Here is a 19,174-nt window from a genome sequence, read left to right as displayed (position 1 = left end):
GTCTGGAGCCGGTGATGGTTTGCCAGCGATTCCCCTTGCAACATTCAGTGTAAAAAAAATGGTGTTCGGGAAACAGCCAGCGTACACAGACACGTAGCGCCACACTTTATCTGGTTCACACACCACAACAAATCAAGGCATTCGCCAGATGTTTTAGCGTTTGCCTATTCTTTCGGACATTGTTATGGGTAATTCCCAAATATGTTTGACATTGAATTAGTAATATCTTCCGTAGGAGGTTGTCGTTCATGCTTGCCACATATACTCACATGAAAACTTATTTGATTTATATCGAAACTACTGCCGACCAGCTATTGAAGTCCAAGTCATGGTGTAGACAATTAGTTATTAGTGCAAAGACTATTGCTAAGTCCAAAGACTTGTCGTCTAGAACTCACATTTCACGGCGACTTGGACTGTCTTTTCTAGCCGTTGCCCAATTCCGTTGCTCGCCTTGCAGGTGTAAAGGTCTTCGTGCTCTTTTCTGGCCCAGGTGATGACTAGGGAGCCGTTCTCCGATGACGCCAACTCTTCTGATCTTCCTGTGAACGTCGAGCGAAAGGGGAAGATATGTATTACGTTAAAAACTTCCAGCCTTCGTTATAAATTCATGAGGCTCAAGAGAGTCGATTAATAAAAATTTAATTGGGGACGTCCGAGTACCTGGCTGCTTTCTGGTCCACAGTATCGTCGGTTCAGGATAACCGGATGCCTGACATGGAACGTGAACTCTTTCACCAGAAGTGACAACGACGTCACGTGGTTCTTGAACCCAGTGAGGCGAAGCTGTAAGTTACAAAAGTAAAAAAAAAAAGGTATGTCAGCCGATGTGTAATCGGGCGAAGTAATAATTGTTTTGTTTACTCAGGCCGGTGCTTCTCACCGTGAACTCTGAGGGTTGCCGAATGGGACGCTGAACCGAAGAGATTGCTGACGATGCAGGTGTAGTTTCCGGAGCTTTCCAGTGACAAAGACGGCAGCTTGAGCACCGAAAAGTCGGCGTTGTCCGTCACGGTGACACTTTTTTTCTCATCTGTCAATCCGCGTCCGTTCTTGAGCCAAGTGAATGTCAGGGGCTGGTCGCCCACCGTTGCAGCGCAGATCGCGGTGCCTCTTTCACCAACCGTGAGATTGGTTGAAAACGAGAACGGAGAAATTTTCGGTGCTACAAAATCAGAAAAAGTGGGAGAAATAGAGAGATAGAGAGTAAAATAGTAATGGAAGTTTTCTATTATTCATACTAAGTTTGAAACTGGCAGAGATAAATACGGCCCTCGAAGAGAGCTCGGCAGTGTGCTTAAATACTTAATTTTCCAGCCCCACATTTGCAAAATCAGCGTGCACGACTAAATTATGCCACATTCATTTGTCACGGAGGAGACAGGTATTGCATAGAAATATTATTGCATCGTTGTTTGCTGGCCGCTCAATAAGCGTTAGCGGGCGGCTCGAACCGTAGCTCGTATGAACGGCAGGCCGTCGAGCATTTTTTAGACCAATCACCCAATCATTTCGCTTTCAATGGAAGCCTTAGAAAGCTGATATAGAAATATTTCTGGCAGCCACTTTCTCGACTCTTCACATTTCAATAGAACATTCCTTCCGTGCCTATTTTCTTGACGCAAAACTAGCTAAACAGTGCTGTCCCTCGTTCTTGAAGGTAACAACCAACTCTCCGGGATTTTATTTGCTGACGAACAGTTGCTTTGCGTGCATTTGGATTTGCCGTGCAGTCAATAAGTTGTCGCAAAAATCGTATTTGTTTTTCTAGTCATATTCACTATCGGTAAAAGCGCTGGGTATAGCAATACTACTTAGAATTGTTTTTCGCCTTATATTCGACACGTAAAGGTGCTTAAAGGTTAACCTTACCTGAGCAAGTTACGTAGTTTCTCGATGATAGATAGAGCAGCAATATTGTGAACGTAGGCGCGTAGCACTTCCACTTCATCTTCAGAACAGTTGCTTACAAAGCCCCCCTTCGAACTACACGGTTTTCTAACGCGAGGACTGATGGCGTCCCTTGAACATAGACATGGCTTGGCTGTCCCTTAGGGCCGGGAGCCTAGCGCCACACCTTAGCGAGATGGGGCACTACAGCGAGCTTACTGTAGGCGTACAAGCTGGAAGTTGGAACCTTTTTGTGGGACGTTCGTGTTTTCTGAAATAAAAGTCGTAAGGTCGTCACGGCCGTAAGAAATTATGAGTCTGTCGTATAGACATTGGGATACAAAACTGGATGTTGAAGAAAGTCACGGGAAAAGAGAGGCTGCCATGTTTTTATGTTTTCTTAGATATTCTATTCTCTTGAGTAATATTTGTTGTATTCCCGATTTGTAATTCGTTTTCTTTGCAACAATGTTTATTTACTGATTATCCCGCGTCACCCGAAAGAACGACAGCACAGCACACCCCCGTCACTAAGAAGGAACTACACACACCTTCCGGACGCAGCGTGGCTGCAATTAAACATTGACGACGTTTCGAGAGGAGGCCTTTTTTCTTCATTCTGAGGCCTCCACTCAAAACGTGAATAAACCTTTCCTTGTTTCTGTTCAGTACATGGATTTTTCACACACACACACACACACACACACACACACACACACACACACACACACACACACACACACACGCACACGCACACGCACACGCACGCGCGCGCGCACGCACGCACGCACGCACGCACGCACGCACGCACGCACGCACGCACGCACGCACGCACGCACGCACACACACACACACACACACACACACACACACACACACACACACACACACACACACACACACACACACACACAGTAATTTGGACAGCACACTTGCACTTCCAACAGGTGGTACCTCGTTGGAGTAATTTCGACAGACAGGCAAACCTATCATATAGCGGTTTGGCCCTATACACCTTGATCTTGAATATTCATCGTCCGGATTTTCGCCTAACTATATATTACATATTTTGTGACTACTGGCTAATAATTAAGATTCAAGCGCCACTACTCCCCGTGATCGACTGCGTCATCATGAGCTTTTCGAGCTCATTAAGGAAATCAACCCTCCAAAGTTTAGAAATAATATTTTTGTGACGTTCTTTGCAATGGTTCTTAGCCTTAAAAATGGAGATGACGTTTTATTCTGACAATTTCAGTATCATTCGCATCAATCCGGTGAGACACAAACCATATTTGAAATTATCGCTGTTGCAATGTTCCGCGTATAGGACGCGGAGGGCGTCGAGTTTCGGGTTTCATACTGCTCCTCCGCGTATAAGACGCAACGAACTGAAATTTTACCCTGGTTTCGGTTTCGGTTTGGAGGCTGATCGACCCGCCACGCTGCGTCGGAAGGTCTTTACTTCTCGGCACCAGGAGACGCTTCGATCGTTTCGCTGTGCCCAAAACCGCCACTAGGCGTAATGTTTCGACCTGCCTGGAATATGAGAAATTTCGATAAGAATTAGAATTTTTTTTAAACAGAATATAGTGGTATCAGCGTTTTTTTTATTTGATATAAAAATATTCCATTCAGGAAAACGTACTTGAGGAATTGTTTTAACTAGGTGCTTTGTTTATGACGATATAATCAGATATTTTAGTTTTTTATAATCTTACTGTGTTTTCATTAAAAATAAAGCTTGACTTCTATGAAGTCAGTCAGACTATCTCTACTTTTAGATAATTCTCACTAATATTAATAAATTTAGAACGCAAGAGCACTGATACGATGAATATAAATTTGCTTAGGCGCGAGCCGCCACCCAGCGGCGAGTCATGTAACTACGTTTTTATCTTTTTTTTTTTTTTGCCTACACTTGCCGCTTTAAATTAAAATAGAAAATAAATTGTGAATGCTTGCTTAAGTAATATTTTTTTTTTTAAATCAATAAACCTTAATCCTTCAGAAGATTAGACGTTCGACGGCTGCGGCAATGAAACAACCGACCATTGTTAGGATTGCAAATTGATGTTAGGAGACGCGTGTTCGAGGATCCGATCGATAACTGGGTGTGCCCCCTAGCTTCCGCTTCCGGGGCCATGACGCATGGATGACGTGGCAGCGGGGGTACCCGGCGGTTGCCATGACGACGGCTGGGGAAGCTAGCAGAGGAGGGAGAGGGGAGATTGAGGAAAGGGTCAAAGGTGAGAGGGCGCGCAATATCGTGCACTGCTCCGATTCTCGGCTGGGGCCAGCCCGTTCTCCGGCGGCCTCAACGCCGCCGGTAGTTTCTTTAGTATGCGCCGTCCGTTAAACCAACCCGTAATAAAAAATAAAAAACAAAAATGCACTCACCGCAAAAAAAAAAAAAAATAAATAAATATATATATATATATATATATATATATATATATATATATATATATATTTCTTTTTTTTTTTTGCAGGAATGATTACGTTAAAGTTTTGAAGCGAGCTATTAATTTAGGGAAATTTTCCTTTTGGTTTTGTCTTGTTTAATATTAGAAGATTAATCCCGATTATATGAACACATACGAAATTCTAAAATTTAATGAAAGTTCCTAAAACATTACGCATTTGATAATTGTCTCTACTTCGTTTTTTTTTTTTTTTTTTTTTTTTTTTTTTAAGATTTGCAGTGTTAGTTGTGACGATATAGGCTCCACTATTATGTTGCCGTGTCATCCAGCTCATTTGAGTTGGAGATTTAGGTTTCCTCCTAATTGAGATTTTTACGCAATTAAGAGTATTTTCAGTGAAAATAAATTTTACTTATTTCTATTTTACTGGCTTTATTGAACCACTATTAGCGTAGACAAGGTTGCGTCTAAGGCTGTTGCTCCTCTCAGACGTAGGGGTAAGCCGTAAGCTCGACTCACGTTCAAAGCTGTGCACCTGGGAATGTCGCTTTCCCGCATTCGTACCGTTAGTGAGGGGAAGCCAACTGCACGAAAGCGTTCGACGCGCTTTCCAGTTTTGTGGAACGCATGCTGCAATTATGGACTTCCGAAATGTAAAGCGGAGGTATCTAATACGCAAAAGGAACAACAGGATAGCTTGCTGGGCTGGTTGGTTGGACGACATAATAAAAACAGCGCAAAAAGGACACACACAAAGTAGAGGAAGGACACAGGACATACGCTGTGTCATTTTTCTACTTTGCGTCCCGTCCTTTTTGCGCTGTTTTTATTATGCCATGCAGAATGAGCCTAAGTTTCAAAACAAATGCAAAAGAGACAATAATAATACGAGAGAACAATAAGTACAGCAGTGAGGTCGCCGATAATGTTCGAACATTTCTTTATTTTCGATACACAGCCCCCTCAGCACCGGTCGTTCACAGTGTAACATTCAAAAATGTATAATTTGGCTCTTTCTTGGCAGGATGGTATAGTCGATAGCACTAAATAATACGGACTTGAGTGAAATGATGAAATCTAGAGCCATTCTGGGGACCGGGGGGGGGGGGGGGGGGCGGAGGAAGAGGAGCGACATCGTTGTAGTGTGTAAATTTGGCACCACAAATAATTCGGTCATTTGAAATTCATTCCAAGTCGCTGAAGATGGGACGACTCTTGAAAATAATTTGGATCTGCGAGTCGCATGCTGTCCAAGTTTACAACCACGAATCGCATTTCTGGTTTAGTTTTTTTTTTTTTTTTTCTGGTTTCCCCGCCGGCCATAGGCGAGTCGTTGCTAATGCATCGGTTTGGTAATACAAATCACAGTCGAGTGATTGATAATTTGAGTAGTACAGGATACTCCCTGTATCTTTCTTAAAGATTCCTTGTAAGCTTGCTGTTTTGTTGCGATTTTTAAGAACTCGTCATAGGTACGCAGCAATCATAAACAGTCACTTTCTTGGTAGAAAAAATAAAACGACTTAGGCGCAATTGGGGTAACACTACAACACGCATGAAATAATATGAAGAGATAATGGTAATGACGATTGCGACACGTATCAAACTCCGCTGTCCGAGAGCAAGTATTGAGCACATGCCCGGCTACTTTGTCCAACATCAACGCATCCGGAGAAATCATAGCGATTTTCTGTCATACCCCTCGAGCTCGATAAGAGACTAGAAGAGTAGCTTGTCTACCTTTGCCATATCAACCCTATGACTGTGTATTTTCTTTCTGTGTTTTATAAAATCAGTCTCCCGTCCTCTTAGCGGAGTGTCTGTACTGTATGGGCGGCTCGATCAGCACACGGTGTTGTGTTGCGACGAATCATTAAGATACGTCGCTACTTCAGGTTTTATTTCTGTCTCTAGCACGTTCGTTACCGCTCCTGCGTGGTCTCTGGTGTGTACTTATAGTTAGTTCGGCTGAGCCATAAATATGCAACACGAGAACAGCTATCACATCATACTTCGTCTTACACTAATGCCACTATATAAAAGAACAAAAATGAATAAACGACCGGTTTCAACGAGGGAGCGACTTGAAATATAGTTTAGGTAAGTAACAATAAACAGACGCGAGGTTGAGCGGTTGACGTCAGCCGGGCCTTCTGGAACTCGGCGCATTGGACGCGATTCGCGACGGGTTGAAAGAAAAATCCGGCCACGGTCAGCCATGCGGATTTCTGCGTACTTCGAAGTATACTTGCCCTGCCAGTCTGACTGGTCTCTTAAGAGCCGGGTCAACACATTTCGCGACTAGAAGAAATTTTTTTTTTTTTTTTTCCGATAGCATCAGTATGCGGCTTAATGATCTCTTTCCATCTTTTCAGGAGTCGTTTGAAATAGAGCAAGAATGAAATGATTTGCATGATTCATGACACTCCAGCAAACGAAGAACAAAACAAACAGAAAAATAAAAAAGAAGGAATCGAACTAGGGTATGCCGATTTTATATTTATATGCCGCAGTAATTAGATCGCGAAGGGCGACATGTAAATATCACTTTTAATTAAGTTACGATAAAGCGAGTTTGTAAACAATTATTAATAAATAAAGAAGTGTATCAATAAAACATATTTTATGAACAATGAACAGTAAACAGGTTCAATAAATAAATAACAAAAAATAACATTTGAAAAGGAAAGAGATATCTCCCTTGCTTAATCTCTTAAGGAGTATTGTAAAACTGCGTGCGGTGGTCAACTGTTTTTGGGGTCATGCCTTTTCATTTTTTTTTTCTTCTGTAGTTCTTCTCCATCCCTACGAAGAAAAAAGGTAAGGCGGGAAATTGCGTGGCGGAAAATGCGCGTGCTATTATCCTAGAAAGAAGAGAGAGAAAAAAGAAAAAGCTAATTTCCTTCGAGGTAAGTTCAATTAGGAGAACTTCTCATTCCGATAAAATCCGAAAGTATACCTACATCGTTGGTTTCAAAGCAAAAGAAAAAGAAAAGTAAGCTGAATTAATTGCTGGAATGAACTTTATGAAGTTTTGTCTTATTTTGTCATACTCTGTGGCTGTTTTGTACTCTGTAGTTATAACCAATTCTTTTGCGCCAGGAGAAGCGTAATTCAACCACGTCACATAAGTAACAACCCAAACGGGCACCTCGTATTCCTGCAAAACAGGCGTTTTAAACTATTCTTGACCGAATAATCGATGACAGTCGATGAGTTAGCACGCTTCCCTGTACAAAGTGAGAACCCTAGTACTTTACGAGGTAAGTGCCATTTGCCAAGCCCGAGTCGCAGTCTTCGCGTGAGGGCCATCTTAAATACTTTTCACTCTTGCTGTCGAGCCCCGAATGGCTGCTCCGGAGATGTAGTCACTCGATATGTGTGCGCCCTCGATCCACCCCTGGGCGGCGAGGCACCCCCGGTCCCCTGTTATGCCGCGCTGTCGTAGAGGTGGGACGAGGCGCTGCTTTTGCGTAGAGACGACCGTCGCCGGTCTTTAGCCTGGAATAACAAAGCAAGCGGTGAGGCGGAGAGGACGCTGGGTCGGGGTGCTGGGACGAAAGAGAGCACGAACTGAACTGACGCAAGAGCTTCTTGAACACGTGACCTCGGTGTTGTGGATCGTGACGTCACGCGCCAGGCAGCATATTCAGCACGATCGACTAAGTTCGACATTGACCATAATGTGACAGTGCACGCCACTTCTCATAGTTCGTTAACAATAATAATAAAGACTGAAGATTGCTGTGTGGACTTTCAGCACTAGTAGGTCACCATCACTTGGGTGAAGAGGGGGAAGGAACAAAATAACGTGGAAATGAGATTTGGGAGTTAAGTCTGCGCCGTGGTTCTTGTGTTGTTGAATGCTTGCCTCGCACGCGACCTAACCTTTGCCGTAAAACTACAAATTATGATTTTTTTTTTTTTTAGAATAGAGGTGAGATATGTTTGTTGTTCGTGGCGCTGGACACTGGAATATGGTTCGTAGCTTCGGCAGCCCCGTACACCGCAAAACACAGTTACTTCGAACAAGACATCGGCGATTTTTCTGACTTTCCCCAGTTGGAACACTGACGGACACCACAATTGTTTTCTCGTGAGTTGGTATTGCAGATAAATACGCTATACAACAAATGAACGCCGGTTATTTGTTTGTGTTGTCGTGAATATTCTCCTGCGTCATTAAAGAGAGTATGTAGGAAAATGTTCCACATTGCTTCAGCCAATTTCACTTTTTTTTTTCCAAGAAAATGTACAAATAATTTGTAAAATGAAGCGATGAAAACACGAAACGTTTGATTTCGAATAATCCCTTTAAACTGAGATAATAAATAAATAAATAAATAACAAAGAGGCACAGTCATTTGACGTGCCGTACCTCGGTGGTGTTGCATCCTCTCTGAGGAACGGCTCCTCGGAGTTCCTCCAGCTTGTACGTTCCGGAGAGACTCCTCCGGCTCTGGATGGTGGCGTAGTCTGACCGACCTCGCTTCTCCTGCACGTCGATGTAGCGCTGCTGAGCGTCCCCCGCGTAGCTTTGCCTCTTCTCCGCTTCCAGGGCCGCTGCAGTGTGCGCGTGATGTCGACGACCGTTATTACAAACATACGGAACACAAACTTTCGTGTTTTATTAAAAATAGAAAAAAAATGGCCGCGAGAGTTTTTATAATGATTATACATAATGAGTATGTTAATTAGACATATACGTTTCTTATCTTTTGAAATTGAAGACTCCACACGTCGCCCAGGAAGGGTCGCCACGAACTCCTGAGTTCGCACCACTTGGTAATATTTATCTTTATCTTGTCCAGTCTCTAGTTTTAAGCACAAGGTAGTTCGGTTGTTACAAAATTTTGGGAAGCCTGCATCCAATTAGCCTGCCCGTCCGTGACAATGCCTGGGCTATGTTAACGCTTCTTGTTATGGTCATCGGTAAAGCAGCCCCCCGCCCCCCCCCCCCTTTCCCTGCTTTTTTCCTCTCGCCTCCAATCCTTAGTTCAGAACTACCATATATACGATGTCCCGCCAACAGACAACCTCGTCTCCCAGCAGCGTCGCTTTTTGTGCCTATAGCCCCTTTCTTCTTTGCGCTAATGAAAAAAGCCCACTATTTTCGCTGCGAAGAGTTTAACCTGGCTCCTTAGGGTCAGTGAATACGCAGCAACGATCCTCCTAGTCACTGGAGAACCACAATTGAAACTTGAAAGTTCACACTTAGGTACAAGGACAAACTAAAAGTATCCTTAGACTCCTACGAAATTCGTGTGAGCGAAGAATCTGTTCTCAAAAGTCACGTGGTCTTGTGACATCAGGTTACGCGATCACATGATTTGGCCACGTGGTCACATGGTCTCGAATGCACGCTCCGGGCGTGACGTTACATCTCTTCAAAATCACCCTCCAGCGAAAAAAAAAAAGAAAACGGCAGAGATAACACAAGCTCTCTCGCACTCTTGTTCGTGTTTACCGTTCTCGATTATCCGAGCACCGCATTGAGCTTACATCTCTCCAGGTTCTTGTGGGCCTTGGTCTTCTTGATGCACACGCTGACCACCCCGATGACGACGAGCAGGGCCACCAGGAACGAAGCAACGGGCACCAGCAGGGACGGGTCCTTGTAGAAGACCCACGGCTTGTCCGACCCTGTCCCCGTGGTCAAAGTTGTTGAAATGGTAATGAAGCATTACTAGGGGTCGGTAGACCATAACTGTGTTCTTTTTCTTCCTTTTTTTCTGCCGGTTTCGGGCGTATGAACTAACTTCCCTTTGAAGAGTGCAACGATGATGAGAACGACGTTGATGACTCCTATAGGAATGACGAGGACTGCACCGAGTGGGTGGTGAAGAAAGTATAAGGCCAGCTGAGGAATCAAATGAGCTAAAGTACGATACGTCACTGGATATTTGAATACCATTTTTTGTTTTGTTAAGCTAGCCTAACTAACATAGCAATATATATGATAGGGATTTTCTGCCTGCTCAGTCCTCCGGAGCCAATATGAAGCATGCATATGCTCCATGGTACAGAGATTAATTTATCCTACACAAGCGGTGGATTGAATGTTTATTCGGTGCTCGCGCGCAGTCAGTGCGCTCCGATCGGATAATCCATCTGGTATCCCGGCGGGCTACACGTGTAAGCGTTTGTCGAAGGAGCTGTGACAAGATATGGAGATTTTTTGCTCCTTGCATTGTATGCCTGTCACCATCTACTTTATAGCCAAACAAAACACAACTTGCAAAGGAACCTTGAACGCTGCGTAACTTGTAAAAAAAAAAAAGGCTTTACGGCTGTTAATTTTTGCAATTGTTGTGCCTTCTTGATGAAAGCATAATTGGAGAGACATACCTTGCCCGACGGTGTTGATGATGATGGCTTCACTTCCAGATCCACGTCCGTACTGATTGGAAGCCGTCAGGTAAACCCGGTAGGTGGCGCCTCCGTCCAGGTCGGTGAGCGTGTAGCTCGTGTCATCAGAAGCCACCACGGGAATGTGGTGCCACGGTCCGCTGCCCTTCTTGTAGTGAAGGGTGTACCCTTGGAAGAAAGAAATGTTGACTCTATTTTCGATCAAGACTTAAATGATCCAAATGATCCAGTGATGAGTGGTAAGGTAATTTGGAAGGAAAAAAAAACAAACGCTGTGGGCGTTCTCGCTCACCTGTGATTGGAGCTGCGGTTGCTCTTGCGTGGGCCCACCTTATCTTGAACGCCGAATCGGAGCTGGAGATTAGCGATAGGGCTGGAGGTGGTGGCACGTCTGCAACCAGGGTGAATACGCATAATAATGTCATCTGATTCTGTTGCATTCTTACGGTAGTTTTGAAAAAAAAAAAAAAAAAAAAAGGCGGGGTGAGGGGGGGGGGGGGGTTGTTTGACAACTTTGTGTTTATATGCGGGCAAAACACAAATGTCAGCTTTTTGCAGTGCAGACCCATGCGCATCAAAATCATCCTAGATGACGCCTTTCATCAGGTTTGAAAAGACTGCACAGACATTGCGGTAAAGTTCATAGATATGCAGTTCGTGCTCGAGTAGCGACATTTTTCAAGTTTCGACGCTGCCTGCCGTGACCAGTGCGGGTTTCAGAAAGAACTAAACAGCGTGTGACAATATAATTAACCGGAGGACGCCATTTTTTTCGCAAATTATATTTTTTTCATGGGTGTTATTTGCCGCTCCTTGTGAAAGACGGTACACGGAGTCAAGGGGACTTACGTCCCGGCAGATTCGTCGGCACACTGTACGCCACGCGCTCGCGTTTGGGAATTGTGCTGACGCGCAAAAATGTATTCAAAATGTATTTAAAAATAAATAACCTATGATCACTGACAACTTGAGAAGTTGTCAGTGATCATAGGTTATTTATTTTTAAATACATTTTGAATACATTTTTGCGCGCTTCGTGCCTCGTGATTAGTTTTTTTTTTTGCGTTATTATCAAATAATGTTACAATCTCACTGGCTGTGCATCGATAATGTTATGCTAGGAACTCGCCACGCCCTGTCTTTTTTTAAGTTGCTACTAACTCTAATATTAATTTATGCATAAATATATATATTTTTTGCGCCTAATTTTTTTGTGTTTTTTTGTTTTTGTTTTACTTAATTAAAATCCGGAGGCGTTCGGAGTGTGGCGCGTTCTGTTAACTTGCTCACCGCCGTCGAGTGTCCGCACGACGAGTGCTTCGGAGGGGGGTCCCTTGCCGATGGCGTTGTACGCCCTCACGATGACGCTGTACCGGGACGACTTGGAGAGGCCGACCAGGGTGACCTCCTGCGTGTCGTTGGTCACCGTCTCGACTGTCTTGAACGAGTACGGCTGGTTGGATTCGGCTGACCGGTACCCGATGTAGTAGCCCTTGAGCTCGCCGTTCCAGGTGTCTCGGGGAGGGGGCTGCGGTACAGGGGCGAGGCTTTGTGATATGGGGTTTCTACCGTGCGACAAACAATGAGCAAGAAAAAGACAAAACCCGTGAGGACGTACACTGTGTATTTAATAGCAATTTGTGTCAAAGAGCGCCGCTCGTGAAAGCAGCTTAGCGTATCCAAAGAGTCGTCGGAAATGTTCTGAACCAAAGTTACCGGATGTGCTGGGACCCGCTCGACAAGTTCAGCGTTTCGACGCGATTTTCAAATTTGCAGCGTTGAGCTCTAAGCACCTGGTCAATGGCCGAGCTCCTTCTTTATTTACAAGTTTTATAAAGCTTGCTCATAAAGCGGATTGTGTTTATTTTTGTCTTTTTAAATTTTTTTATAGGTTACGTTTCTCGGCACGTGCGAGGTACTCGGATACATGGTCATGAAACTACCCTTGTGGTGGTCTTATGACCACCTTCATAAAGTCATGTATCGGTAATATGTCCACCTATATATTTACTTAGTTCGTGCCCGAAAACGTTTTTTATACAACGGGAAATCTATATCAGCGATACGTTACTGTACTTTTCCATGAGTAGCTATGCAGTGAAGGATGTGAATGAAATGCTCGCATGAGTGAGTTGTTTGAAGTGGAGTCTTGGAAACCTTCTCGTATGATCAAGACTCCAGCGGCTCCTCAGCTCTAACATTTGACGTTGCCACTGTAAGACTGGGGGGTGCGTATTTGAATGATACGGACGAAGACATTATTGATGTTTACCTTCCACGACACTGCAACAGATGTGGGTCCTTTAGCCGCTGCCCAGACGTCTGTCGGAGATCCACCCGGTTCTGGACGCAAAGGAATGCAGAAGAAGTATTTAATCGATTTCCCATCTAAGATTGCGAACACTTTGGTGGTAAAAATACGAAGTCAAGGACCTGCTGATCTGCTGAAAACAGATATTCTTAGTCGACCTCCGTTATGCTCGGGCCACAGTATTTATCTTTTTATTAATATTATTGTGACGCCAGAACGTAGGTGAACTGACATTTCTTGGACACAAAACTAACTAATTAATTTATATATGTTTTTTTTATTTTAAATATACTGCATGGATTACGGCCATTTTACTTAAAAAAAGTTCAACGGTTGTCATTTCTTTTTGCTATATCTTTTTTTAATGTGGGAGTTTAGCATTAATTCGGTGCAATCAACCGGCTTCTGTGGCGGGTTGGTAAGGGAGGACGCGACTTGCTCACCTTCCTCGGACGTCTGGAACCTGATGGGATCGGACGGCGGTCCTTGTCCAACCTCGTTCTCTGCCGTAATGGTCATGGAGTAAGACGTACCCGGATGCAGTTCTGCGATCACGGCCGATGTCTGGGTGCTGGACACCGTTTCCTCGTGAAGGCGGTGGGGGCCTTCTGCACGTGGTAGTCAGCGAAACCAACGAATTTTGATCGCTTTCCTTTTAAAACTTTGAAATCGATTTGCAGCTCGAGTCACGAACCTCGACGTATGTTTTTGTTCCATCTAGTGCCTACCAAGCAGACAAAAAAATATTATGAAAGATGAGACGTTAATCTTCGTGTGTGTACATATTTACTGATGGCTGAACAATAGGAAACGCCGCGAACTCTGCAATTTCCTCGTCTTCTCGCGGCCAATCGGATTGCAGGATCACCCGACCATGGAAATCAGAAAACGGTTGCGACGCGTGGAACGTCGTTATAATGGGACACACTATATGGCTTTTGAGGTGTGAGAAACTACATATAGTGCAGAACTTCTCAGACTATAGGCACTGACATTTAAGAAGCGCACGACGTGAAGAGCGTGTTATTACCAGTCCGTATCCACTGAGATTGCGTCACTGACTGATAAGAACGACGACAAAAGAATCACGATGTGAGAAGCGTGAACATAAAAAGGCCCATCCTGCGTCCATGAATCGCTAGTGTAAAGCAGAACGGTTGTAAGTGGTGAGTTAAAGGGGCACTGACACATCAAAATCATATTTTTTTTTTATTATCCGAAACGATTGAAAACGATGCCGGGACATTACCCTCAAAATTTGAAATTTGGGAGTTCAGTATTTGTGAAGTAAAAAAACAATTTCCAAATGCCGAATTCGAAGTTCCCGCGCGATCGGCGCCGGTGCCTTGACGTCAAAAATCGCGGAGACCTGAGAGTCGACTTTCTTTCACCACTCCCGGCTGTTTCCATGGCGACCCAAAGCGAGGAGGAAAGGAGTGAGCGGCGGCGTTACGGCGGACCGGTTTTGAGCAGTGTCGCCTGTTTTCCGTTGGAGGATACAAATCCAGGAGACGGCACCACAACGAACTCCCGATTTTTGGTATTTCAAAAAGAAGGGCCGTAGTGCGTTCGCAATTGCGTTAAAAAACATGTTTTACGATTGCCGTAATTAAATGTTATAGAGATGTCGCCTACAAAGCTTCTAAATTTCCTGATTTTTGACGTCACCGATCAAAAGAAGCGAGGAGGCGAGAGGCGGGAAAATCAAACGCCAAAAATAAAAAGACGCGCGCGCGCGCGGGAAAATTTTTTTTCGCGATGCGGTTTTTTTTGCGTGTCTATGACTGCAACTTGCATCGTTTTAGACAACTAAAATAAATACGACCTTTGGGGTGTCAGTGCCCCTTTAATGCCGTTAGAGAATCCTCACACAGTGGCGGAGGCTAGCACACACAACAGGAGAATTTTCACACTATAGTTTCCTATGTGTCACATTCTAGTTTTTTTTTCTCTTCCCTTTCTAACTCTGCTAGATCGACAGTATTGAGGACCGTAGAGTGTACGCGACTCGCACAAGACAAGGGGTGACTCGCCTTTGTCCCTCCAGTAGTGGACCACGTAGTTTGTGACGGGGCTGTTGCCGCTGTACGGCTCGGACCACATCACGTTCACCTTTCGGTTCCAGACTTCCAGGATACGAAGGTCAAGGGGCTGAGCTGGAACTTCTGCAAGGGGACGGAATGGCGAGCCCGTCTACTCGAGGACTTCCAGTAGCCACATTGCTCACACGAGATTAGGTAAGATTCGTTTAGAACGGACCTTGTATGCTTACGCCTAACACTGAGCTAGAACTGATATTGAAATGCACCGCGGCAGTATGCTTCGCATCGTGTTTTTTAACCAGCTGAATATTTTGACAGGCTCATTTTCCCTAAGATCATTTCTTTGTTTATTTTTATACCCCACTTTTCGCTTTAGGATGCAGCTTGTTTTGTGCTGTGATGCTGTTAAGGTATATATGCAGAAAACATCGTATCTCATGTTTGCTTTTGAATAAATAGTTTACACGGAACCCTCCGCCGTCGCAGTTCCAAGTGGCGAACGGTGTTATTCTACAAAATTAATTCACGGTGTTATGGGAAAAAAACATATTGGCAGAAAATAACGACTGCGATATAGACCTTTTAACATAAGCCGTCTGTTTTTACCTCTGCTTTAACCGTTTCCTCACGTCGTGCCTAGCGCTAGCAGTGCTGTAGTTCCTTTCTTCGTGCTAAGTTTCCCTCCCACTTTCACAGATTGGCTTTTATTTTTTTGTTTTATGTGACACTTTGGTGTCTTGCCATTTTCTTCATTAAGCTGCTTAATTATATCTCTTGGCCGAGTGATTTTTGCGACCTCGTTTGCTCCGCTTAGCAGATCACACGTTTTACGGGAGCGTTGTAAATGTACGACAATGCAATTCGTTATGTCTTGGGGACCGGTACACTTCTCGTTACTTGGTGCGTTCTAGGTTTAAAGAGAAAAAGAACGGAAACAGCTGTAATGATGCGGGCACGATACCGAACAAATTGTAGATTGATTGATTCATATATATATATATATATTTATTGATTGACTGACCATTGATCTTTAATGCTAATGGTCGCAGCCCCTGTCATCTGCATGCGTGCGAGGTAGTAATAGTGGCGGTGGGGGTAGTAGTAATAGTAGTAGTAGTAGTAGTAGTAGTAGTAGTAGTAGTAGTAGTAGTAGTAGTAGTAGTAGTAGTAGTAGTAGTAGTAGTAGTGGTAGTAATAGTAGAGGTAAAAAAAATGAAAGCCGTTTACAACCTCCTGTAACGCCGAATTAGATCGCAGCTCTTAAGGAGGAGGAGGGCAAGGTACGGAGAGGGGGCTATGCCACTCCTCCTCTCCTGCTCGGCCCCCACTTAGGGGAATTTTCCCGCTAAATTTAGCGGGGAAAAGTTTTGGTTAGATTTAGCCGGGAAAATTTCCCGCTAAATTTAGCGGGGAAAATTTTTCGCTATATTTATTGTGGAAATTTACCTATCATGCACCGCGCGTTCACGCTTACGGCGACGCCGCTCAAGCCGGAAACGGGCGCCTAAGAGCTGCGCTCTAAAAAAGAGAGAGGTGGCTCAGCTTGCCTACGACGAGCAGCTTGATGTTCCTCTCGTCGGAGCCGTACTCGTTCTTGGCGACGCAGGTGTACAGGGCCGCGTCGCTCCGATCCGTCGTCGGGATCAACAGCTCCGAGCTCACCCCCTGCTCCGTGGAGGACTCGAATTTCTCGTACCTGGAGGGGTGCGGATGTAAAAGGTCACGACACCGTTAACCCCAACTGCGCCATCCACGCGTCTATTTCGCTTTCTTATTGTTCGCAACCCGCGGAAAGTTTTCAATGTAATCTGACAATGCAACAAGATGTGACGGTGCGCGCGCGCCGTGGGAGGAGGAGGAGGAGGAGGAGGAGGAGGAGGAGGAGGAGGAGGAGGAGGAGGAGGAGGAGGAGAAGGAGGGAAGGAGGGGAGGGATAGGAGGGAGGAGGGAGGGTGATGATGAACCCAATACTTTGCTTTCCCCGAAAAGTTTTGTCTAGACGTAGTAACACGCTTTTTGTATTTGAGAGCTATTTTACTGCAATTATCTACGATTACAAGAGAACACTTCGTTTAAAAATAACAAGCAAATAAAGAAAAGCTTACACGTTTTTCTAATGTCTTTTTTTCAAGGGCTAAGCGTCGACTAAAATATTTAGGCCAATTTATTTCCTACTTTTATTCGAGTAATTAATCGGTTATTAGGTTATATTGATCTCTAAAGCATAATGTCACAAAAGAGACAAAACTACACGTTTTGCTTTTGACTTTTGATTTCTATATCATCAATGGCAAAATGTGCAGCCTCACTTGCCCCTAAACGCTTTACAAAAAAAACAACAACAGAACTGTAAGCAAATTCAGGCAAACACTTCTAAAAATATAATATTTATGCACTTTTTTTATCTTATAATTGCTCTAGATGGCAGCCAAATGGAATGCTTAAGTTCTTTACCGTGGAAGACAGCTGTGCTGCCTCCTAGAAATTAAAATATAAGCGCCAATTACGCGTTCTTTTTTCCTCCACGAAGTTTTTTTAACTCAATTTCAAGCCAATTGATAAAGCGCGTAAAAAAAGTGATCCCGACGAAAGAATTAATATATTCATCGGAGGGTTATCGATTAATTACTCAGTCCTATTTTTTGTTCTATATAAAAAAGAACGGGTTTGCTTAGAATTCTGTAGTCGAAAGTCATAAAGAACTTATTTCAATTTCCTCTATTTCTTTTCTAGTAGGCATCATGCTTATCTGATAACATTTGTTTTCTTTTTTAAATTATGATCGATGGAGTTAATGCCTTGCGCGTTAATATTTAACTTACACATTCTTTGATTGCTCGAGCAGCTTTAGGAACTAACTGCAAATATTTGTTTACTTTCCGATCTTCAAACAAGCAAGCCACGGTGAAAATGTGGCGCCGCGGATGTTAAGAGTGACACGTCTTCGACTTGTGGATACAGTGCGGGTTTCCTTCTGAGTGCTGGGAGTTTCTCAGTGAGGTGCCACTGACACAGCAGACACCCACCTTGTAACTGGAGCGAATGCTAGAGGCTTCTTCTCTTGAGACCAGGAGATTTCCAATGGCGTGTCTCCAAGGGCCGTACACTGTAGCGTGGCACCTTCACCTCGACGCACTGTCTGCACCTTGAACTTCTCCTCGAACCTTGCGGGCACTGCGGGAAAGCAGAGACAGATTGGAGTTTTGCGCTATTTTCACTCTCCGTGGCGACGTGTCGAGTTGCTAGCTTAGTACAAATAAAACGCCTCAGCACAGTTATTTTTTTTAATAAGCAGTCAAGGTGTGTACGATGCTATGCTGTAGCCACCGACATGCACTTCTTGTAAAGGTTCATTTTCCTTAATCTTCTTGAGGGCGCACTTCCAAAGGTCGGAGACGTTCATTTGGTCGAGCGACCCTCCGGTTTCATCTGAAATGGGAACATCAGTGAATTTTATGAATTCATCATTCGCTGTACACAGAACGTAGTAAAAAAAAAAAAAAAAAGAGTTTGCGTGGTGTTCATGCATTCTGTAAATGGACGTAATCATAATTTTATTCATGCGAGTGCTTAGCAACGTTGTTAGAATGACTGATCCCCTTTTTTGTCTCGACCAATGCCCCTCTAGTTGAACCGGCCAGGACCAATTCTAAAGGCCCGTTCACACACTTGCGACCTCTTAGAACCGGGTGCCTGGGAACCTCTTAATATCTCTTACAACGAGAGGACACACTGTCGCCATCTATTGGGTAGCAGTGTAAACTTGGCGGTCCGGCATATTTTCTATTTCTCTCGCGCATTATCCTTTTTTCTTGGCTCGAAAAACTTTGTCAACGTTATAAACGAGCCTTTCTTATAGGTATTACAGACATTTGACCTCGGACATCCCGCAAAACCTTCCCTCTTGTGAATTGCTGTTCCAGGGTCACCTCATAGATGGCGCCAGAGAGCCAATGTGTTCTCTCGTCCTAAGAAATTTTAAGAGGTTTCAACAGGTCTCGTCTTTCTCCGTCGTACTCGGTTGCAAGAGTGTGAACGGGCCTGAAGATGCTTTTTTTGACCTGTTCCAATTTTACTGCAAGGTGATATCGCGGTCAAAAACAACCTAATAGGCGTTCACCTTTTGAAAACCGCAT

The 19,174-nt window shown here is 44.1% G+C and overlaps 2 protein-coding genes across 2 annotated transcripts; both read right to left on the bottom strand.

The window, feature by feature from the left end:
* Positions 1–387: 387 nt before the first annotated feature.
* Positions 388–1,951, bottom strand: LOC121048059 (Down syndrome cell adhesion molecule-like protein Dscam2). Its single transcript, XM_040503912.2, has 4 exons — positions 1,873–1,951; positions 884–1,165; positions 664–786; positions 388–542 (listed from the first exon to the last, which is right to left on the bottom strand). Exons 1-4 carry the CDS (start codon positions 1,949–1,951, stop codon positions 388–390), a joined length of 639 nt encoding a protein of 212 aa, XP_040359846.1.
* Positions 1,952–5,433: 3,482 nt separating this feature from the next.
* LOC120846718 (Down syndrome cell adhesion molecule-like protein 1) lies at positions 5,434–19,174 on the bottom strand. The gene is made up of 13 exons (XM_042291319.1): positions 19,159–19,174; positions 18,366–18,467; positions 18,065–18,212; positions 16,586–16,734; positions 15,030–15,161; positions 13,440–13,604; positions 12,958–13,028; positions 11,976–12,213; positions 10,978–11,076; positions 10,665–10,853; positions 9,819–9,959; positions 8,695–8,879; positions 5,434–7,817 (listed from the first exon to the last, which is right to left on the bottom strand). The coding sequence occupies exons 1-13, from the start codon at positions 19,172–19,174 to the stop codon at positions 7,746–7,748; spliced, it is 1,707 nt and encodes a 568-aa protein (XP_042147253.1). The 3' UTR covers positions 5,434–7,745.

Source organism: Ixodes scapularis, unplaced genomic scaffold, assembly GCF_016920785.2.
Source record: "Ixodes scapularis isolate PalLabHiFi unplaced genomic scaffold, ASM1692078v2 PGA_scaffold2__306_contigs__length_199485367, whole genome shotgun sequence".
NCBI classification, from domain to species: Eukaryota; Metazoa; Arthropoda; class Arachnida; order Ixodida; family Ixodidae; genus Ixodes; species Ixodes scapularis.
Note: the sequence above shows the minus strand (reverse complement) of the source record. Positions and strands in the feature narration are given on the sequence as shown.

Bases quoted from the DNA above. Each gene is read 5' to 3' on its own strand.
- LOC121048059 (XM_040503912.2), bottom strand. From the start codon at position 1,951: ATGAAGTGGAAGTGCTACGCGCCTACGTTCACAATATTGCTGCTCTAT. The intron at 1,166-1,872 runs GTAAGGTTAACC...CTGATTTTGTAG, and splicing joins AAACTACGTAACTTGCTCAG to CACCGAAAATTTCTCCGTTC. The intron at 787-883 runs GTGAGAAGCACC...TGTAACTTACAG, and splicing joins GGCAACCCTCAGAGTTCACG to CTTCGCCTCACTGGGTTCAA.
- LOC120846718 (XM_042291319.1), bottom strand. The intron at 16,735-18,064 runs GTGGGTGTCTGC...GCACCCCTCCAG, and splicing joins GCATTCGCTCCAGTTACAAG to GTACGAGAAATTCGAGTCCT. The intron at 15,162-16,585 runs GCAAGCTGAGCC...GTCCCCTTGCAG, and splicing joins CATCAAGCTGCTCGTCGTAG to AAGTTCCAGCTCAGCCCCTT.